Raw genomic sequence first — 24,425 nt, forward strand, 5'->3', positions numbered from 1 at the left:
TACCAGGGATCACTACATTGTCTCCCCCCTTTTTAAAAAAAATGGAAACCAGCCATGACAGACTGGTAAAATAATGGACCAAGGCTAAATTAAGGGTATACAATTGGAGTATTTATAGTTACAATTACAGGTTCAGTCTGTCTGGCGGCTTGATGTGATATTTGGACTGTCTCAACTCCTGGCATGGTGAGATTTGAGTTGGAGACTCTTGTGGTGGTGGTACCTGAGCTGGAGAAGGTCCAGTGGTGGGTGTCACAGGGGATGGCAGAAATGATGGTGTTGTGGATGGAGATTCAGTACTATCATTTGTAGGTCTGGGTTTAGATTCCTGTGGAAGAAAATAGACATGGCAAGGTGAAGAGTACGCAAGTGGGATCGACAATTGTGGCTGGATACCGAGCGATACTTGTGTAGGTGGGCTAGGTGTTTGATGTGGTGGAGCCTGGGGTAGAGGTGGAGACTCAGGAGCCCCAACTGGTGTGAGGTGCTGGAAAGACACAGTGTCCTCCCTCCCGACTGGAAAAACAACAAAAGCATTATATGGGTTGGCATGGAGGACTTGAACAGGTTTGACTAAAAGATCTAATTTGTGGGGTCTCACATGACACTTGAGCAGCATGGTTCCAGGGGTTGTGGAGTTCTCTTTCTCTACTTGTGGGCTGTAGCTAGTGGTACAGCTGCTAACAATGCCTCTTGCTAGCAGGTATTGGCAGAGTTCGTCACCCATGAAGGAGGAACCCCTGTCACTGTGTATGTATTCTGGGTAACCGAAGAGAGGGAGAAAAGGTGATTGAGGCACTTTATCACTGTAGTGATGGAAGTTTCTTTGAAGGGAATTGCGAGAGGGAAATGGGAGAATTCATTGAAAATGGTGATGATGTATGTCTTGACATTGGTGGAAGATAGGGATCCTTTGAAGTCAATGCTGAGGCGTTCAAAGGGACGGGTGGATTTGATGAGGTTAGTGTGGTGGTCGGTAGAACTGTGGTTTGCACTCTGTGCAGATTTGGCAATTGCCAGTGACCGTGCGAACCTCATCAATGGTGTAAGGGAGGTTGCGGGATTTCACAAAGTAGTAGAGCCTTGATACCCCAGGATAGCATAATTGATTGTGTAATGTTTGAAATTTGGAGAGGCACAAGTACTTCTAGATAGGGCGTCAGAAGGTTAATTGAGTTTGCCTGGGCAGTACAGGATGTCATAGTTGAAGGTTGATAGTTCTAATTTCCAGTGGAGTATTTTGTCATTTTTAATTTTGCTACGAGCCTGATTGTTGAACATGAAAGCCATTGATTGTTGGTCAGTTACCAGGGTGAACTGTACCACTAGATAGTGTCGCCAGAGTCTGACAGCTTTGAAAATTGCCTGAGCCTCTTTCTCAACCGATGAATGTTGTACTTCAGGGCCCTGCAGGGTGCGGGAGAAGAAGACAATGGGTCTGCCTGCTTGATTTAAGGTAGCAGCTAGGGCAAAATCTGAGGCATCTCTTTCCACTTGGAATGGTTTAGATTCATCGACGGCATGCATGGAAGCTCTGGCAATGTCTTGCCTGATATTAGTGAAAGCAGCCAGTGCTTGTTCAGAGATGGGGAAAGAGGACATTTTGATAAGGGGGTTGGGGTTTGTCGGCTTAGCGAGGTACCCATTGGGCATAGTAGGAGAAATATCCTAGACATCTTTTAAGGACTTTATGAGTTGTAGGAACCAGTAGTTCCAGGAGAGGGCACATTCAGTCAGGATCTGGGCTGATCACATCATTTTGAACCTCAGCCCAGGATAGACAATTTAGTTGCACGGAAGGTGCATTTTTGTTCATTGTACTTGAGGCTTAGATTGTTGGTAATTTCGAGAAATTTGTCGAGATTAACATTGTGGTCCTGTAGGTTGTAGCCGCATATTGTGATGTTGTCTAAGTAGATGAATGACCTGTCGTCAGAAAGTAGCGCTGGCTCTTGGTTGCTATGTGTCTGCAATCAGGTGAGAGATTGGTGAATAGTCGCGATGGGGACACTCTCAGCATTGAGAGGTTGCAGGAGGGTTGTCCAACTAACAGAGGTGGATGAGGTTCATTGTAAGCTAGGGTTACACTTTCTTGCTGGCACTGGAAATCCAGTCTTAAGATCACAGGGGCACAGAGATTGGGTAAGACTAGCAATTGGAAATCTTTATATTCAGTGTCCTTAATCGACAGATCGGCAAGAGAGTAGCCATGTACCTCTGCAGTGAGGGAGCTAGAGGCTAGATGAATTTTATGGTCAGTGTTTCGCACCTCTAGAGCACAGAGGGCAGTCACACAAGGATGGATAAAACTCTCGGTGCTCCCACTGTCGATCAAGCAGTTTGTGCAGCATCCACTTCTATGTTCAGCATGGAATGAGTTAAATCATGGCTACTTGCCTGATTAAGTTCCAGTGAGTCCAGCATTGTCAGTGAGTAATCATCTTGTTCTTCACTTGTCGTTTATCTCTAACTAGATTCGCACAAAGCATTGTGAGCCAGCGGGAGATTTTGAGATAAGCAGACAGAGGGATTAATGGTTTTTTTCTGCTCCTCTTCAGATATAAGAGTAGTTTTGGTGGTCCTTTTAGAAAGCCCTCTGCAGACCTTTCCATAGTGACCCTTCTTGCCACATGTAACACACACAGCCTCTCTACCAGCGCATCGGGATCTCAGGTGCTTAGCTTGACCACAGAAGTAGCATTTCATCTGATTTTGTGGAGCTGCAGCCATGACAGGGTCACCCACCAAGTTTTGAGTCCAGCCATTCAGGTGGTTCTGCAGGGTATCGACTACAGTAGGAGCATGCAGTCATAATTTAGCAGCTGGTTCAGATGATTAGATATCCCGCCTTCTAAGCACAAGGTCGAGAGAGTAGGTGATTTAAATCTAACTCACTCTTCTCTAGCAGCCGTTGTCTCACATAATTTGATTTTACTCCAGAGACCAATGAATCTAGAACCAGTATATGAACAAATTCTTCAGCAGACTCCATTCTCCTTAAGCATGCTCTACCCAGGTCACGAAGGGTCAGGATAAAATCACTGATCGACTCTCCTGGCTGCTGCTTGTGTGTAGCCAGCAAATGTCTGGCATGCACTTCATTCCGCCTGCCTACATATTGCTCTCTCAAAGCTACGATAGCAGCCAAATAAGTGTCCTTGTCTCTTATCAGCACAAAAGTCTTGGTGCCTACCAGTATGAGTAGCTTCTGCTCGTCATCCACTATTCCAGCCACATTTAAGAATGCTTCCAGGCACCGCAGCCAATGCTCAAAGTGGGTGGCAGCTTCCAGGAGCCATAGGTCTAGCTCAAGCCTGCCAGGTTTCATAATTTGCTCTATTCTTACCAGAAGTTGAGGTCTGGGTGCAGGCATCTGTTCCAGCGGTGCTGGAGGCTGCACTAGCTGAGGGACTTGAACAAGTGCCGGTGCTGCAGCCCCCAGAGGAGAGAGCAGAGGCAGGTGTAGAGCCTCCGGTCGGCAAGCCTATGCTCCACCAACTGTTCCATCGTCTTCATCTCCTGACTCTGTTTTCAGATCAGGCACCGCTTTTGAAGTCATCTCAAAAGAATCTTGATATTAAAATTGAACCACAGTCAATAACTCACAAAACAGGAGTTATGCAAATAACATAGGCTTTTATTAGCAAGAACATGGCAATGTTAGCCATCTACAAGGCTAGTCCCAATCTGAACTGAGAGCAGTGGGCTACTTTCCCCTAGTCAGCCTATAGTGCCGATCCTCCATACCAGCTTGCAGAGAGCAACTACATACATGCATGCAATACCAGGATCACCACACCTTCCCATCCACCCTTTTATGCTTTCCATCTCCCCTTCCCACCCTAGTCTCAAACTAAAGTCCCAACCTAAAATGCCGACTGTACATTTTTCTCAGTGGATGTGGCCTGACCTGTTATGTCCCTTTAGCTTCATACTGTTTGGTCAAGATTATAGCACCTGCAGTTTCCTGTGTCTCTAATGACAAAGCCCTTCTTAACATGACCTTCCACTGAGATTGGCTCTGTTGCAGGTTAGCATCATTGATTGCACACTACACCATGAAGCAAACATAAGATGACACAATATACCAAGGGCTGCAGATAAAATCCTTCCCAATTGATGGTAATAAATACTTTAAGAGAGATCGAGTAAAGACTTTATTTGGTGTTTGGTGCCTCTCTACATTTCTCTCCATGCTGCTAACATACCCATAATCCAAGCAGACAATGCTTTTCTCCATGGCACACAGTAGGAAGATCCTGGTCTTGAAGATGGTCACAATTACAACATCAGACATCCGCTCTTCCTGACATGGATATTCTGGATTTGGATTGAAGCTCTTCTCTGCCAATTTTGTGTGAGATACTATAAGCTCCCAAGGCCTTGATATATTTTTATTTGAGATATGGCCTTTCTTCTCTTTTGGTGGACAGGAGATTTGCCTTTCTAGGCTCCTGATATGGATTTTAGGGTGTCCATGTTAGTACAGAGCAATGGGTCAAGAGATCTTGGAAGTGTTCCTCCTCACGAGCATTGATTGCCTTTCTGCCCTTAATAAATTCACCCCAGTTCTCAGCTTTCATTAAGGTAGGGCCTTGGCTGTACACTTCATGGTTATTAGTGAGGTACTGAACCTCCTGCACTCTAGGCATTCAATAACTTTTCATAGGTCACCAAATTTCTATTGGACATCTGCCTACCATCAAGATATCCAATAGAAAGGCCCCAGGATGCAGAACAATGTAAATTTTGCAAATTCTTTGAATTCTTTGGAAGGACAAGAGAATGAATGTCAACATTCTCTTCCAGCCCAAACATTCAGGCTTTAGCTATATCCAATTGGCTCAGCTGGGCTAGCCATTTGACTGCCAGTTAGGATGACCATTCCAAAGAAGGACAGGGACATAGGTTACCATATATTACCACATATATATTTATTATGGTAATATATGGTAACCTATGATGATGATGATGGCATCATGAAAGTCCTGAGGCAGCTTTCCTTGGTCCCAGCAGAGCAAACTCATGCTTGGTCCCAGCAGAGCAAACTGAGGCAGCTTTCCTTCGTCCCAGCAGAACATGAAAAACTCATGCACTTTGGCATGTAGAGTTTTGCCGCCAGCCTTCCAGACCTCTGGGGGGGATTCCATCCATACCTGCTGCTTTGCCATTTTTCAGTTGTTCAATTGCCTTATATGTCTCTTCCTGGGTAAGGACCTCATCCAGCTCTAGACTCAAGGGTTGTTGAAAGAGCTGGAGCAGGGCTGATTGAGCAGGATTGCTCAAACTACAGGGGAATCACGCTGCTCTCCATTGCAGGCAAAATCTTCGCTAGGATTCTCCATAATAGACTAATACCTAGTATCGCCGAAAATGTCCTCCCAGAATCACAGTGTGGCTTTCGTGCAAACAGAGGAACTACTGACATGGTCTTTGCCCTCAGACAGCTCCAAAAAAAGTGCAGAGAACAAAACAAAGGACTCTACATCACCTTTGTTGACCTCACCAAAGCCTTTGACACCGTGAGCAGGAAAGGGCTTTTGCAAATACTAGAGCGCCTCAGATGCCCCCCCAAGTTCCTCAACATGATTATCCAACTGCACGAAAACCAACAAGGTCGGGTCAGATACAGTAATGAGCTCTCCGAACCCTTCTCCATTGACAACGGCATGAGGCAAGGCTGCGTCCTCGCAACAACCCTCTTTACTATCTTCGTCAGCATGATGCAGAAACAAGCCATGAAAGACCTCAACAGTGAAGACGCTGTTTACATCCGGTACCACACGGATGGCAATCTCTTCAATCTGAGGCGCCTGCAAGCTCACACCAAGACACAAGAGAAACTTGTCCGTGAACTACTCTTTGCAGACGATGCCGCTTTAGTTGCCCATTCAGAGCCAGCTCTCCAGCGCATGACGTCCTGTTTTGCGGAAACTGCCAAAATGTTTGGCCTGGAAGTCAGCCTGAAGAAAACTGAGGTCCTCCTTCAGCCAGCTCCCCACCATGACTACCAGCCCCCCCACATCTCCATCGGGCACACAGAACTCAAAACGGTCAACCAGTTTACCTAACTCAGCTGCACCATTTCATCCGATGCAAGGATCGACAAAGAGATAGACAACAGACTCGACAAGGCAAATAGTGCTTTTGGAAGACTACACAAAAGAGTTTGGAAAAACAACCACCTGAAGAAACACACAAAGATCAGCGTGTTCAGAGCTGTTGTCATACCCATGCTCCTGTTCGGCTCCGAATCATGGGTCCTCTACTGGCATCACCTACGGCTCCTAGAACGCTTCCATCAGTGCTGTCTCCGCTCCATCCTCAACATTAATTGGAATGACTTCATCACCAACATCGAAGTAATTAAGCTGGCAGAGTCCGCAAACATCGAATCCACGCTGCTGAAGACCCAACTGCGCTGGGTGGGTCACGTCTCCAGAATGGAGGACCATCGCCTTCCCAAGATCGTGTTATATGGTGAGCTCTCCATTGGCCACCGAGACAGAGGTGCACCAAAGAAGAGGTACAAGGACTGCTTAAAGAAATCTCTTGGTGCCTGCCACATTGACCACCGCTAGTGGGCTGATATCGGCTCCAACCGTGCATCTTGGCGCCTCACAGTTCGGCGGGCAGCAACCTCCTTTGAAGAAGACCGCAGAGCCCACCTCACTGACAAAAGAAAAAGGAGGAAAAACCCAACACCCAACCCCAACCAACCAATTTTCCCTTGCAACCGCTACAACCATGCCTGCCTGTCCGACATCGGACTTGTCAGTCACCAGCGAGCCTGCAGCAGACGTGGACATACCCCTCCATAAATCTTCGTCCGTGAAGCCAAGCCAAAGAAGGAAAGAATATGGTAACCTATGACCCTGTCCTCCTTTGGAATGGCCATGAGTAGACTGCTGAAACATGGTCTATTCCAAGCGATGTGTGATTACCAAATGGAAAGACAAGAAGATGAAAGAATGTTCTTAAAGTCTCTGAAAAAAATTCAATATCCCCACTGACTCTTGGGAATCTCTGGTGAATGAACACTTAAGTGGAGAAAGAGCATTCGAGTTAGTACTGAGAACCTAGAGGCCATACATCAGGAGGCCACAGAAATCCTGTGCAAAGGGTAGAAGGAGCACACATCTTAGAAATCTGCCTACCTATTCAACATTACCCATCCCAACTCTGGAGGAGTCTGTGGTTTCTATTTTGGCCTTGTCAGTCTCCTCAGAACCCACAAAACTAGTGTGGAAGTAGACCATCCTCAATCCTGAATATCTGCTGAAAAATGTTGAGCAAGAGAATTAACATGATCACCTTTCAATAATGCTGTAAGAAATTTTACATGCACAGCTTTCAATTTTTTCCCCAATTTCCCTTTGAACAAAAAATAAAAGGGAGCATGCCAGAACTACTGTAACAGCAGCGCTGCCATTAGTGCAAACCCAGAGAGTGAAGATACAGCGCCTCTCTAAAAGGTTAAATTGCCCGGTTCTAATGCCGGTCACTCCATACAGGCTTTAAATGGCCTGGTAAAGGAGCCAACGGTGTTTTTAATTAAAATCCTGCAATCTCAGGGTCTGTGCCCAAGATGGCGATGTCTGTGCTGGCAGTGGCCGCAAGGAATTGAAGACTTCAGGGAGTAGCGGACTGCCGCAGGTCAACAGAAATGGGGAGAACACTCCCACTGAGAAGAAGCATTGGAGCAACATGCACTTTCTCACATGCTTATCAAATTACCTTCGACACTTTTGCACATCAACACTAGGAGTAGCTAGTTAATTACCTTCAATCATGTCTCTGAAATGGGGGAATGAAATCAAAGCTGAGGAAATTGGTGCAAAGTTGGAGAGAACATACAAACTCTACACAGACAGCATTAGAGGACAGGGTTTTAGCATAATTTAAAAAGAGTGTTTGCATTCACACACACCATTCCAAATCTCGAGAAAAATTAGAATTATTTCAAAAAGTACACAGCAAGGTTAATTAGGGTATTTGGGTGGTATGGGCTGGAAGGGCCTGTTACTGTTTTGCCTGTCTAAATTTAATTTAACATATGCATCTCAGCAAGATAAAGGGAGCAATGAAATATCAGATATTGGGGGACCCTTAGAGTTTCACCGATACGTTAAAAAAAGTGCAGTTAAGCCATAGCTAAATATGCTGGGGGGGAAATAAGAGGAATTATTCGGAACACATGCATCTTCACAGAACACAATATGCAAAATAAAATCTTAACCAGGCTTTCATGCAATAACCATCTGAAGTAGTTGACACCAGGGATTAATCAGCCATTTTAGGCCTGCTAATCATACACAGGCAAAGCTCTTGCTAACACTATTCTACCTCTTAATCAAAGGAAGCAAGAGGGATGGAAGGAAATGACAGATCATCAAAGCCTTTCATTTTCAGTTAGTATTAACACATTCTGCACAAAAAAATAGATAAAAGGCACTAGCCATATCAAAGTATATTGCCTTAAAATGATAATTTTGTTCACTTGGTATTTTCAGAATTCAATTACTTGGCCAAAAGAGCAGGATCGTATACATCAGTGCTTCTCAACCTTTTTCTTTCCACTCACATACCACTTTAAGTAATCCTTATGCTATAAGGGATTTCTAAGGTGGTATGTGAGTGGGAAAGGAAGGTTGAGAATCGCTGCTCTAGACTCAATTGTTACTGAATTATTTTACTTGAGAAAATTTGTCATTGGCCCATTTCCTTTAGAGTTATGAAATTGTGCACATAATAAGTCAATTAGATACAATTAAAACAGTAGTTTTCAAACTTTTTATTTCTACTCACATGCCCCTTAAGCAATCCTTTACTAATCACAGAGCACCGATGGCATAAGGATTACTTAAAGTAGGATGTGAGTGGAAAGATAAAGGTTGAGAACCACTGGCATAGACCAATGTAGAATGTGGTCAATGATAAATCAATATTACTTACACCAGACAATTCTTTTGTGGCAATTAGAAATTCAGCCAGTCATACTGCCACTATGTGACTAGCATAGAGTCTAAACTAGAATATGCACAAGTTGGAAAATAATTCATGATGTTAACAAGCATAACTGAATATTTTATAAGTATAAAATACATGTACTTATATACCTTCCACAAGCACACACTGTCTTGAAGGGATTATATTTAATGAAATACTTTTGATGGATCATATGTATTTAATAAGAAATGCAGAGTCAATTTGGTATATCAAGCTCTGCCTGGGAATATAAAAAAACAGACATTTTGGGAGGGCTTTTAAAAAAATTTCTCATTGAAATCCAATTACATTGAAAAGTACAAAATTCTGATAGGGCTCAACAGACTGTATGCGGGCAAAAGTCTCCTCTGACTAGAGAATCTAGAATGAGGGGTCACAGTCTCAGGATATGGGGCAAGACATTAGGATTAGTAGGGTGATTAACCCATAGAACTCCCAACCATAGCAAGGATCCCAAAGACACAATACACTTAATGTGATGCACAAGCTTGTAAATCAAGGGGAGAGGCACTGAAATATCGTTTTGGGGTGCATTGCTTACTTCGCATACTATTTTCCCGTCTCCATGTTTAAGAATAACAATGCCAGTAAACCTGGAAAAGCCCATGGTCTTCCAGCTGACGTAAATATTCTACATCCAATGCGTTACTCGAAAGCTGCATCTTTGATAGTACCACACTCCCTCAGTATTACATTGATATACTCAACATTTTAAAGTAGAATTTGAATCCTTATTCTATCCATTTGTAAGTACGTGTCCACTGAGATATGAATGACAGCTGAATTTATGTCTATTATGGATCGACAGATTGATCATTGTGTATTGTGGTAAATACAAGAAGATATTTAGCTGCTTACACATATCAAAATATATAGCCACAGTTTCTCATTTTTTTTCCTTTTGACATCGCAGGACATATGGCTTGCTGAGTTTCTGGTCATTTTCAGAGGAATCCAAATGAACACATTCTCTCACTTATTTCATGATTATCTATTCTCTCTCACAAGACCATCAACTCCTCTCTGATTTGCTGAGTGCATACCTAAACCAGAAATATCTTACAATGACAAACATGTCTTTGACGTGGGAGGACACCAAGGCGTCCAAAGGAAAGCCATACAGTCTCAAGGAGAATGTATGAACTCCATGGAGATAGCTGCAAGTCCTGACTAAAACTGGATTGCAGAGTTGCAAGCATAATTATGAAAAATTTATTATCATATACATTGCACAATGTACAGTATAAATGCACCAAAATTCTGATTTGCTGCAGATGAACAGTACTTAAAAAAAGGAAACAATAGTATATATAATTTGAATTAGGGACAATAAATGTAAAAAAATATAGATAATAAATATTCAGTTATCCTAGAAAAAAGTGACTTTGAAATAGAGCACTCATTTTGCAATAACAGAATAGTCCATGATCAGTGGAGATTTAAGAGCATAATAGCTGTAGAAAACAGTTCTTTAACCTAGAAGTGCTGGTCGTCAGGCTTCTGTACCTTCTGCCTCAAAGTAGCAGTGAGAACCTCAAGTTCCTATATCAGGAGACCACAGATTGATGGGGATCCTTTATGATGTTGGCTGCTTTCTTGAGGCAGTGCCTCACATAAATGTCTTTGATGGATGGGTCAGAGCTTGTGATGAACCTGGCTAAGTTTATTGGCTTCTGCATTTCTGGGTATCCAAATTAACAAATCAGGTTGTGATTCAACTAGTCTATATCTATTCCACAGTGCACCTGCAGAGATTTGATATGACAACATACCAAGTCTCGTCTGACTCCCTAGTTAGCAGAGGCATTGTTGTGTCTTCTTCTTGGTTGCCTTGATGTGCTGGCTCCAGGATAGGTCTTCTCAAATATGCAGTCCAAGGAACCTGAAGGTATTAATTCTCTCCATTTTTGTCCCATCAGTCAAGACAGTTATATGGTCACTCAGCCTCCTTTTCCAAAAATCAGCAATAAGCTCCTCGGCCTTGGTGACTGTTGACAACAGAAGCCTTGCTACTGTTCCACAATGGCACCAGCAGTCCTACACGTCACCATTTATATAATATTAAAGTAACATTACTTTCTTGCAAAGAAATAGGGTGCTTTTTGAAACTATAGAATATTTCCTTTGCCCAGTGAGAGGTGTCAAGATTCCCACTATGGTCATTTATGCTGAACCCAATCTGTTTCAACATTTGTTCAAACCTGTTTTGCCCAGGCACTTATTCATTTTTCAAATTTCCCTTTCTAATGTTCACCTCCTAGAGATGTTATCTGCAATTTTTCTGACTAGCTGTACATTAAAGGATAAAATGTACAACCCCAGTGTGCTTTATTCATTCACATGTAAAACAGTTTTATCTAGCAACCCAAATAAAATATCAAACTAAGCACCAGAATCAACTTGGTCTGAAGGAACATTTTAACATTAACCAATTTTCGGTGTAAGTTCAGTTCCCCTCCACAAACATACAAACACTGACTTGAAGTTTCTAGATTAGTTTAAGCAGTTCAAATTTTAAAATTTGTACTATTTTAAAAACTGAAATAAATAAATAATCAGCCATATGCCTTAAGGCAACAGGGCATCAAAAGATCAAAAGCATATCCTTTCAAAAAGGTGTTAATTACAACAGAAAGTATTTTAAAATGTTGTCCACTCTTTCTACTCCCTCAGCCTGCTGTATTTCATCAGACACTATTTCCTGCTGGATTTTATTTGATACACTTTATATTTTAAAACATTTTTTAGACATACAGCATGGTAACAGGCCCTTTTGGACTACAAGCCCATGCCACCCAATTACACCCAATTGACCTACTACCCCAGTACTTTTTGAAGGGTGGGAGAAAACCAGAGCATTTGCAGGAAACCCAAGCAGACACATGATGAACTTACAAACACCTTACAGACAACGCTGGATTTGAATGTCTGTCGCTGCCACTATAACAGGGTTGTACTATCTGCACTTAGTCTTCATTTTGAAATCACGTTGCCTACTTCTGACACACTGATCAAAAAAACTTTCCATATTTACCATTCACAACTGCAGTCATTTGCATGGTGCCTGCCTCTTACAATCATCTGCGAAAATTTACAGCACAAGGCATAATAACACTAGCATTTTGCTCTAAATCATTTCATTAAACATCACTGACATTATGAATTGGCACACTTTCTCAAAAAGTGTGAAATTGCTAGACAAAGATAGTTCATATCATACAGAATGGCTTTAAATAGGCAGTTGTGCACAAATCCACCCAGTACATTTGTTTAAATTCTACATTTTCAGGCTGCTGAATTTCTTTACATCAACCTCCATTACAAAGTCTGAGGAAAATTAAGTAAGTTGTTTGATCACAAGCTCCAATAATTTCTAGCTCAAGTCACTATTTATTGCAATTAATTCACATTATTCTTACCAATGACAAATGCATAGACCTTAACTCAATGAAAAAGAATCAGAAGACTCAGACTTTTTCCAAATTATTACATAATTATGTGAAACATTTTTATGGATATTTTCCAGATATGGAATAAATAGAGGTTTAATATATTACCTGGTCGACTTTTGTTCCTTCAATAAATCTTCCAGACTCCTTTCATAATGTTCAGTTACAACCACCAATCTTTCTGTATAAAAGAAAGAACAGGATCCCCAAGATATTAAACATTTTGGTGAAATTAATACCAATGGGCAAAATTTCCTTTCTTGAGTTGGCCTCTGCTCCCTTCGATGTCAGAACATTTCAGAGGTTGACCATTCTGTGGGTAAAGAAATGTCTCCTCCCTTTGTCTTGAATGTCTATTCCTGTTACTCAGTTATAGATTTCTCTGAGAACACCTCTCATTTTTCCATATTCCAAAGGCCTAACCAATCTAATAACTCCTCATGAGACACTCCTTTGTTGATCTCCCTCCTTTGCTGATCTCCCTCCTTTGCAAGAGTATCTTTCCTTGAGGAGAGCACAGCTTATTCAACTGCAGCAAGATATCCTTGCTCCTGTACTCAAATCATGGTGTGACAGAGTTCTATATCACCATCTCTATGCTGACCCTTTGGTTCATTGACACCAGTCTCATTTGCACATATTATGTAAATATTCTTCTATGCCTTGCCCATCAAATACTTGTTTAAATGTAATGATTATATCCACTATCTCCTCTGGCAGTGTGTTCCAAACATCCCCCTTTTAAATTCATTATCTCTTCTAAAAAGATTTTGACTCAGCTTTATACACCACCAACAGATCATCCCTCAGCCTCCAAGGAAAAAGAGCTCAACCTATTCAAACAATTCAGTTGAGCCCTGTAAAATGCTGTAGAACAGAGACCAAGGAAGACAGCTACATAGTTCCCTGAAAGTGGTGAGTCAGGGTGATGAAGAAGGCAATTGTCATGCTTGCCTTTATTGGGAGGTGCATCTAGAAAATTAGGCTGGTAGTTGGCAATGAGGTTTGTTATGGAGGGCATGGATAAAGTGAATGCTCAGTCTCCCGCCCCCACCCCAGTAGATGATTCCAGCACTAGAGGACAGAGGCTTGAGGTGAGAGATTCAAGAAAGACATGAGGAACAACCTTTAAACTCAAAGGGTAAAACATATCTGAAGCAAACCGCAAAAGGAAGCTATGGAAGCAGGTATAATTTTAACATTTAAAAGTCAGTTGGACACAAACATTAACGGCAAGGTCTTCAATGGATATGACCAAACACAAGCAAATTGTACTAGCCCAGAAGGGCAATTTGGTCAGCGTGGATGAGTTGGCCATAACTCTTGTTCCATGCTTTGTGACTCCATATAAAATTCTTTTCACTCTTATCAGGGCATAGATGATATTTTCTCCTGGATTGGAACTAGAGGTTACAAGCACAATAAAATATAGGGCTACTCATTCAGAAGTAGTTATAAATCTTTGAAATCCGCTGCCCAGGCAGTTTGTAGAATCACAGTCAGAGGGTATTTTTGAGGCAGATACCAACATTTTTTGAATATTAAAGGAAAATTAATTAGCACATGAAAATGGGAACTCAGATGATCATACATCATCGTAATGAATTGAGAAATAGGTATGAGTTGAAAAAATTGCCTACCCCTTCTACAATTTAATGTTCTTAGAGAACTTAGAGAATAGTGAGCTTCCCAAATGTTGTGAGTTTGCAAGGGGTCACTGCACCAAAGATGTTGCCTTCACACAATGTCAGTTATCAGTACCCAAGAGAAAAATATACAGCTATTTTTTTTCTCTTTTCACGATATGTATGCCAATTTCCCAAAAGCTAGTGAGAAGAAACTTGATATCTTGCCATGAATGAGGGTTTAAAACTGAGTTCTTTACTTCCATATAACTATACTGAGGGCATTATGCTTGGAGAGAAGAGTCTTGCAATGGATAACAATGCACATCTGCAAGCAGATGGTCATTTATCTTGTTTTTATCTCATTACATCTCTTCCTCCCCTTGATCTCTTGTAAACAACATGCTGCAAGTTAGAAATAAATTCAACCATTGATTCTTTCTGAATTTGTGTTTTGGCATTTGGAATCATAGTCTTTACTTGACCGTCATTTCCCTATAACCAGAATTATTGTTTTGATTTATTTGTATTTTAACATCGATGACAAACTTACACAAAACCTTTCTTTGTTGGGATAAACCTTCTTGATTCTTTTGCACTACTTTGCACCAATATCTCCACAGCAACATAACTGACTTAACACACTCCAAGCTATTTCCTTTAAATATGGTTACAAACATTACATGTTATAGAATAGATTGAAGCCTTTCAGACTCAGAGTTACCTAATTAATCTCAATTCACCATAACCCTGGGATGTTCCTTTTCTGATAAAATTTCTCTTTTTAATGTTACTATCAAATCTACTTTCACCAGTGGTGAGGCTATGATTTCTCCATTTTAATAACACACTGTCAAAAAGGAATCTCACTTATTTCTGCTTTTTTTTGGAAATTATCTTAAATTGTGGATAAGTCATCTTTATTATACCATGGAGCCCTGAAGCATGGTGTCCAGAACTTGATATAATACTGAAATCATAGCCTTACAGACTATTTGTGAAGATTTAGCATATAGAGCCCTTGGAAAATGCTTTTATATCATTGTGGAGAATACCAGTGTTTTTAAGCAGTAGCTCAAATGGAAAGAAACTCTCAAAATATTAATTAAGATAACCAAACTTGTTTCCTAAATAATAGTTTCAAGATGATAAAGAGAAAGTAAAATGTATAACACTGAACTTTCAACATTCAGATCCATTTACCTTCTGGCAAAGTAGTGTCAACAGCTGTTGCACTTGGATGGATATGCAGTGTGACAAATTATAGATATGTTTTTGAGAGATAAAATGGGGCAAATTTTTTTTAGTGTAGCTCACATAGAAACACTTTAAAACAGATCTTATTTAAAATACTGGAGGTCTGCTCATGCTAGACAGGCTGGCTTCAAGAGCCTTTGCAAATGCTTTGGAGAGTGCCCAAGAGACTTCACTGTTGTTTGAATGTTGTTTACAAAAAGGCGACAGATGAAAGAACTCATCTGAGCCACAGGTTGTCTGGAATGGAACTTGCTGTTCGAAGAGAGTCATGTGGTTTTGCACGCAGAGAGAGAGAGAGAGAGAGAGAGAGAGAGAGAGAGAAAGAGAGAGAGAGAGAGAGAGAGAGAGAGAGAGAGAGAGAGAAAGAGAGAGAGAGAGAAAGAGTTCAGCAGTGCTACAGTCAGCAGCAGCAGCTGGGACTGGAACAGGACAAGCTGGACAACCCATTCACGGGTTGTGAGTGCTTAGTTCAGCCTTGTCAAAGCCCTTGTGGTTCATACAAGAGGAGAGGACTGGCTGCCTAATGTTTCACTTGAAATAAGGGAAACAAAAAGGAACTTGTGGTGATCCGAAAGAAAGGTTAGCATCTGAAAAATCCTGATGGGGCTAGTTTCTTCAGCAAGACACTGAAGTGGCTGATCGGAAGGAATCAGTTGTGGGTGTCCAATGAGCAACAAATCTCTCTCTGAAAACTGACAAGAACCTTCCTGAGAGATAACTATTTACCTTTCAATCACCAAAGCCTGGTGAAGTTCATAAATGTTGAATTCTGTGCACAGTATAGAAGTTCCCTGATACCGGTGAACTTGGAGGAGTGAGAAGTGAGATTGAACTGTGAATCAAATAACTTTTTTTTGAACTTATATACACATTACATACACATGCGCTTAGAATTAGAAGGGGGTTAAGTTAGGTTAGTTAAGTTAATTGTAATAAGTTAAAGTTTGATCCTGTTTTCATGTTTAAAGATAATTAAAAGCAACTTTTGTTTAAGTAACCATTTGTCTTGGTGAGTATCTATTCCTGCTGGGTTTTGGGGTCCTCTGGGTTCATAACATTTTTGGGGGATCGTCCTTTTGGATTGAAAATTGGAGTTTTTGTGATTTATTAGCTAATTGGTTTTGCCAAGCTAATTTAAAGCTTGTGTGTGGAAAACAGCAGCAATACATGTTGATACATTTTTGTCACAGCAGCCTATCCATGGCAACAGAATAAATGTTGTTTTGGTTCCAACTTCACAAGCACAATGGGAGAGAAATTTCACTAATTCAGCTATTGTGGTACAATTACATCTTAGCATGTAATGAGTGCATTCGACAATAGAATTAGTTGCTCCTCAAGTCAACACGCACATACAAATTGGAGAATGGCTGCTGACCAGAGTCTTCTGAAATTTAAAACAGTCAAAGCACGCAGTCAAAGCACATCGGAGATGTATACATCAAAAGTGATGTACTTAATCATGTGCATGTTTAAAAACGTTATTTTTCAACCATCTAGCAGAAACACATTCTTCATTTTGCCAAACCTTTTTCAAATGAACAAAAAATTAAAGGTAAGTAACCATGATTGCCAACTTATATTAAAGTGCCCCATACTATTTTGTTTACCATCAATCTAACTCAAGTAATTGTTTACATAGTGTAAAACTATAGGAAATGAAATCACAGAAATAGAGAGGATCAAGTTGATGGAAAGATCTGAAAACAAGAAGTTGCACGGTGCTAGAACATGCCCATTGCCAAACAGCATCTTCTGGAATTCTTGCCTCCCTTTAACCACTTGGGATGAAAATGGAGGGCTTCCTGGCTCAGTCGCAAGATCCAGATTGCAAAGGTTGTAGATTCTATCCAAAAATGTCCATGACAGAGAGTAGTTTGGGGATGGAATTTTCTATCTGTCAAAGCCATCATTGTTTTTAATAATTTTGAACTCTTGACATTCAGAGACTTTTAAAAACCATCACAATTCATGCAAATTATTGCAATTAAAAATTATTTTATATTTTAAAAGAAATCAAAAACATATACACAAAATAATAAAAGCAACATTTAATTAAAGAAAGACATTGCTCTTTTAAAAAGATCTGAACTTTCACTTTGATTCCTAATCAGTAAATTTAAACAGCCCTTTGAAATCAATGAGGTCTCAGTTCTAAAGCAAGGTCTGGCCTGTTTTAGATTCAGAGACAAATTTCCCAGCATAATAATAAAAATCCAAACAAGTCTTGGCACAGCAATTGAACTCCTTTGGGAGTACAGCAACAAAAATAGTTATCAACTTGGCTTCCCATCATGCCTATCAATGAATCTTATACAAATCTGGGACTTACTGTGAATGTTGAACAGCTGATCTTGCATGATTCAGCACATTGATGATAAAACTCAGATGCTGCTAAATAAGAAACAAATTTGAACAAAAAGCGCAGGAGTGCTGGGTGAATGGGGAAAGTAACTTAGAATAAAGGCTATAATTTGGAAGGTAACTTTGTGGAAGGCTGAATGGAACAATTTATGTTGGAATAAAACTTTGAGGTAACAAAGACATGGGCGAGAATTTCTGCAGCAGGTAAGCCATGGCAGGGAAAATTTGATCAGTGTTGCTGGTACTTAGTCTTTGATTCAAAGCCAATGGTAATTTACATGGAATGAGCCATATGAGAAGCAACCCACCGTGCTTGCCACGTAATATATCAACATACTGACAGAGCCTGGGATGAGAGATGGCCTTGAGGATCTGGAATCGTCCCAGAATTCTGACAGAGTTTGGGGTGAGTGGAAGTCCATTACTGCCACACACGTCATGTGGAAGGGCAGAAGCAAAAAACGTGAAGGCTCCAAGCTGGGCATCCTTCAGGGGAAACATTTTATTCTCAATGGAGTGTTATGACATATCTGAAAAGAATCAAGGAATAAACAAGTCATTAGGTATGGGATAAGAGCTGTAATTTTAAGCTACCAAAGTCATTAGAACACACAGTTTATTGCAGCAAGCAAACCTTATAGAGTGGAACAGTAATAAATCATACTACTATTTAAATATTAAAAGCTATAAATTGTAATTTAGATGTTCAATCCCTAACTAATCCCTATTGAAAACAAATACAAGCAAATTACAGTAGAAACATGATGTTAAATCAATTAGGACTTAATATCTACACTGTGCTGTAATGCTGTAACTTTTGAAGGTGATAATGATGTATATGGGTGACCGCTGTGTTATTCAGGGGTGTCTTCTTCAAAATAGTCCATGTTGCAATTTTCCATATTGCAAAGCCACATCAACTATGGATCAAGAAACAGGAATTGAAAATAAATATACATTTATTTATTTATTTCTCCTTCACGTAAATTCTGTGAGACTGAAATTTATTTATATCTCAAATTTTTGAGTAGTGATTTTTGAATTCCGCATTTGTGTTACTCTAACAGCTGTAACGTGGAGGTTGTCTGCAATTGGTTGGTAAAGGTATTGAGCGATACAGTGGAGCAGGCTTAAGAGAATTAACGTATCAACATATTTGTAAACTGTGGAGAAACTACTGAATGATTTAATACATCTAATCTTCAATCTTTTTCTACAAAATTACCCAATCTTGTGTTGGTGCTTGAATCTTCTTAAAACCACAATTAAAATAAAAAAAGTCATACAACATATATAACAGTTATGATAGAGCAAATTGATAGAGAAACTTTGGGGCATCTGCTCCAATTTGTAAAAAGCAAGGGAAAGTTTTATAATTCATTTCAATCATGTTATCAAATACCTTGAAAGCACAGTTAACATAGCAGTTAGCACAATGCTGCTACAGCACCAGTGCTCAGGATGGAGGGGTGGGGGGCGGGGTTCCAATCCTATGCTGTCTGTGAGGACTTTGTACGTTCTCCCCATGCCTGCGTGGGGTTTCCCTGGGGGCTCCGGTTTCCTCCCACTGTTGAAAACGTACCAGGGGTATAGGTCAATTGGGTGTAAATTGGGTGGCACAGACTCGTGGGCCAGAGGGCCTGTTACCGTGCTGTATGTCTACATTAATTCAGTGTTCTGAATCTACATGTGGATTTTCAAAGATAAAATCATTGCCCATTGGAATAAGTAGTGAAACTACTATTATCCAAAGGGGTGTCAGAAAATTCATCTGGATAAGCAAATCTTCAATAAATCTTTAATATTAAATTGTTTGATCATTACATCAGCCTTCTACAGGAGCTCAATCAAGAGTTCCTTGGCTGACTGCATCACAAGGTGGTAAGGTTGCTGCAGAGAAATGGATTGGAGGTCAAATCACAGGACAAGAAGAGAGGCAGAGAGGATCACAGGACTATCTCTTCCCTCTATCGACGTGATCGACTAGGATGGTTGTCTGAAGAGGATGCACAAAATAATTGAGACCCCTTCCACCCTGCACACAGCATCTTTCAACTGCTTGCATTGGAAAAGAGATACAGGAGTATCAGTGCCAGCACCACCAGGCCAAGGAACAGCTTCTTCTCATGGACAGTGAGAATGCAGAACAACTTAAGGAATTGCTCACAGTAACCATCCAAGGCTTTCATCTTTACAGAACAATATTTAGTTATTTATTTGTACTTATGAATTCTTGTCCTGTGTATGTATTGCTGTCTGTATGTGTGTAATGTCTGGTTGTCTGTCTGTATGTTTTGCACCAAAGACTTGAGAACACTGTTTCATCAGGTTGTACTTGTGCAATAAGATGACAACAAACTTGACTTGACCTGATCTTCCAATCCATTAACTAGTTAGCCCATTCAGTTCTATTAAAAAGGAAACCACTAATGCTTATACCTTGATGAAGGGCTCAAGCCCGAAACGTTGGGTACATATCTTTGCTGCAGAAAGAATGCTGCATGACTTGCTGAATTTCTCCAGCATTTTTGAGTATAGAATTACACTCACAGCATCTGCAGACTTTCTTGTTTAACTCTACTAAATATATGGTTCAGGGCTTGCCTTAAAAATGTTTTAAGGCTACAGATAGTTTCAAGTAGGAGGAACAGTTGTGTTATTAGTCAATGAAAGCACATATTCATTGATTATGGATCATTATTCTAATTGTTCAATGAAAAATAACTATATACATTTGATTGACTATATATAAATCTGGTAATTCCATGGATACAAGTATATTCCAAATGAGTATTTATTTCAAGGCAATAGTTCACTCTCACTGATGAAAAATCTTACACTTTTCTCAATAAATTAATAAGCTTCAAAATCACATTAATTAGAGGTCACATCTTTTTTTTTAAAATTTACTCATGAAAATTGCAATGAACTTCATTTGGCTATCATACCAGACCAGGATACATCTTTTTAATCACGTAATTTTTCCAAAATCAAATCATCAACTACAAAGATTACAAATTCCAACCAAAACTTGGAAGATTTAACATTTAAGTCTCAGCTCTATTTCTAGAAGGATCATGAGATGGTGCATAAAAAGTGCATAAAGATGGTATCAGGTTGTGGCACTACATCCAGCACATAGCCAAAACTAATATTTGAATCCATTACAACATTTATCATCTCTTTTTCTTTTGTAGTTATTTCATGTATGCCATTGTAGTTATTTTTTTTCTTCAAAGTACTTGTTTGGCTGCAGCAAGTATGAATTTTGATATATATATTATACAATGTAGATGACAATAAACATGCCACACATCTGGTGTAATTGAATAGAAATATCAAGAGAAATAGTCTTAATAACTGTCTTTTCACTTAACATTTTTAAAATTTATTCTGATAATTTGACTTATCACTAAGGGAACAATATAAAAAAAATCCTTGACATGATCAGAAAACACTATTCACTCTGAATACTTTGAAGTTTATATTTGCAATGCAAACCAATAAAGAATTTTGTCTGTAGATGGAACAAGTCATTTGAATTGTGCCTTGAAAGGAAACTGAACAAGCTAATTAGCTAACTAGTATTTAATTCTAAAAGTCACAAAAGCTTTGATTCCATGCCAGTGTTACAACCCAAGTAACAGTATGAGACAATGTATGGATATCAAATATCAAGGAACATTCTCACCATCTGTTGCTCTTATGTCCAAAAGAGAGGCAGAGATTAGAGAAGAATGTGAACAATATGTCTTGTCTAAAGCGGACAACTGGTAATAACTTGGGGCTCAATGCTCAGGATGTTAGCCTTGAAGAGAACAGCAATGTTGGTTTGTTTATATTTCTCTTGAATTTAGAGGATGAGTGATATTTTTCCAGCACTTTGAGGTGTCTGCTTTGTAGAGGGATAGAGATTATTGTTGTCTCTCTTCAATTTAAGTTTTGTGCCAGATCCTGATCTTGAAATAATCTTTTCCCTGGTCAATCAAAAGCTGCACTGGTGCATGAAGACATCAGTGAATTTCATCGTCAACTTCTGCCTTCCCCAAGAGAAGTGGTTTCAGTCTTATTATCCAAGGGCAAGGTGGTGCAGCAGTGATTTTTCGGAGAGGACCTTTGCCTTACAAGATGTTCAGTGTAGCACCAATCCTCTTGCATGCTTTAGTGAATGAGCCAACAAGGACTTGGATCTCAGCCTCCAAGCATGCACAAGTTCTGATATCAGACTAACTCTAGACCCCTGAAACAGATACTTTATTCCAAGCTCTATCATGAGAAGAAATTATCAGACAGAGAGGATAAAAGATTCAAACTTGTGCTCAATGCTTCCTTGAAGAAAAAATTCCCCCTCACAGGCTGCTTGGAATCTCTGACCAGAATCTGCTCAGAGTGGAGAATGGGGATTCAAAATAGTATCAAGAATTTTGTCTCCATGCTTTAAGAGTGCTCAGAAGCAATGTAAAAATAGAGGAAGGAGCAAGCTAATCACCCATCTATCCCTACAGGCACCTTCTGCCCCATCTATGAGAGAGTCTGCTATTCTCAACTTTCAGAAGTGAATAATTGCTGCTCATTGAGTGCCAGTTTTGTTACAGAACCTGATCTAAAAGTACCCTTTTCCATAAGCCATAAAACTAGAATGGAAGCAAATCTCTTTAAATCCAAAGGACTACTTAAAAAATTAAGAATATTCCAACCTTACTTCACACCTTGATGATACAAAGATTAACCATTTAAAAAAAAATCTTCCAATATCCGGACATTATTGCCATTCAACATTGTCCTTGAACAGATGGTGGTAAGCTCTCTTCTTGAATTTCCACATTTTTCTGGTAAAGGCGATCCAATTGCATTGGTAGGAACTCTCTATCTATTTCAAAATCAGGATGGAATGAGACTTGGAAGCAATGGTGTTCAAATAAAACTGCTACTCTTGACCTTCTTGTTGGTAATGAGAGCAGGTTTCACAGATGCCAGAGTATCCTGGCTGAGTAATTAGTTATTTTGTAGGTGGTACACATTGCAACCACTGTCTACAGTGGTGTAGGGACTGAATGTGGTGTGGAGGTGCTAATCAAGTAGGCTGCTTCATACTGGATGGTGTCAAGCTTCTTGAGAGTTGTTGAGTTGCATTCATCCAGGCAAGGAGAGAGTATTCCATTCCACTTCTGACTTGTGTCTATAGATACAGAAAAGCCATGGTGCACCAGGAACTGAGTCATTCACCATGGTAATATGCAGCCTCTGACCTTCTGATGAAACTACAGAAACTAGAGCCTGATTCAATTGAATTTCTGTTCAATAGTGATCTCTGGGTTGAGGGCACACTATCAATGGTAATGCCATTGAATGTGAAATGGTAGATGGTAAGACTCTCTCTTGTTGAAGGTGGTCAGTACCTGGCAGCTTTACAGCATGAATATGACCTACAGCTTTACTAATCCATGCCTGATGTTTGTCTAGTCTTGCTTTATGAGGATGCATACTGCTTCATTTACAAAGAACTAATATATTGAATTGAACATTGTACAAGCACCAGTGAACATTCCTGTTCTGACTTATGCTATTAATGAAGTTATTAAAAACGGTTGAGCCGAGGACACTCCTTGAATACTCCGTCAGATGAGTGACCAGTCAGGAAGGTGTAATGTGGTCAAAATCCTGAAGATCAAGTGGTTATAAACTTTGAAATTGTAAATGTATTGCTCAATCATTTAACTAATTGTGAATAACTGTCATAATTAGATGCTTTTACAGTCTCTGCTTGCTGCGCACTCTCAAACTTTTGTCTCCCTGTATTACAACAATGGTTTCAACTCAAAATAATTTAATTGACTGCAATTTGCTTTAGGACAACCGGATGTGATGAAAAGTGCAGTATTATTGAAAATATGTACTTTCGTTCCGTTAGCCTGACATTTCAATGTAGACCTCATAATTACCATCAGATTGGAATTCAATCTTCACTTTCCATTCACTCCATTGCAATTTAGATGAATTGTGACATGCTGCAAACTCGCTGATTTGCAATAACACTAATTCATTTATTATTTTGCTTTCTTAGATGTCAAGCACTTGGATACATTTGACTTTTAAAAATTGACTCAAGAATTAAAATGGATTTCACTATTACCATCTATTTTATTGATCATGTAAATTAAAGTTAATTGCAGACACTATACTCACAAGCATTCAAAAATACTCATTCATGGATCACTAAATATGACACGTAAAACATACATCTTGCCTCCAAGATCTTTCAATCACTCCTACTCTTGAGGTTGTATTCCTGAAGGACATGATGATGCTTTCTGACCAGTGCCTTTTATCCTCTTTTGCTGAAACTATTTCTTTTGAAGGAAAATCCAAATTATTATAAGTGGGGAGCATAAATCATCAGTTTCAAGTACTTGGGAAGGTATGACCCAAAGGTCCAGTTGTATTGTTGTGAAACAACTTTTTCTAATGGACAACAACATTGTCAATGTAGAACCAAAGAAGAGCATGATCCACTTAACAATGAAAGCCGTATCCATGTAACAAACATGTTCAGTGTTTTCAGATGTCCATAAATAAATTTTGTCAGTAATTTTAGGATATGGGGAAAAGGCAGGTAATTGGAGATGAGCCTATCATCAGATCAGCCATGACTCATGGAATGGCAGAGAAGGCTCGATGGGCTCGATGGCCAACTCCAGCTCCTATTTCTTAAGTTCCATTA

General features: G+C 39.8%; 1 protein-coding gene across 4 annotated transcripts in view; it reads right to left on the reverse strand.

Moving 5' to 3' along the window:
- tbck (TBC1 domain containing kinase) overlaps nt 1-24,425 on the reverse strand; it is a 278,142-nt gene that overhangs the window by 247,178 nt on the left and 6,539 nt on the right. For 3 of the 4 annotated variants that reach the window (XM_069925750.1, XM_069925751.1, XM_069925748.1), the window contains exons 2-3: nt 18,013-18,234; nt 12,567-12,639 (exon numbers count right to left, since the gene is read on the reverse strand). In XM_069925750.1, coding sequence (XP_069781851.1) covers nt 12,567-12,639; nt 18,013-18,205 — 266 coding nt within the window. In that variant the 5' untranslated portion in view covers nt 18,206-18,234. The remainder of the gene's footprint in view (nt 1-12,566; nt 12,640-18,012; nt 18,235-24,425) is intronic. The other variant, XM_069925752.1, reaches the window with a different exon arrangement.

Source organism: Narcine bancroftii, chromosome 3 (genome assembly GCF_036971445.1).
Source record: "Narcine bancroftii isolate sNarBan1 chromosome 3, sNarBan1.hap1, whole genome shotgun sequence".
NCBI lineage: Eukaryota > Metazoa > Chordata > Chondrichthyes > Torpediniformes > Narcinidae > Narcine > Narcine bancroftii.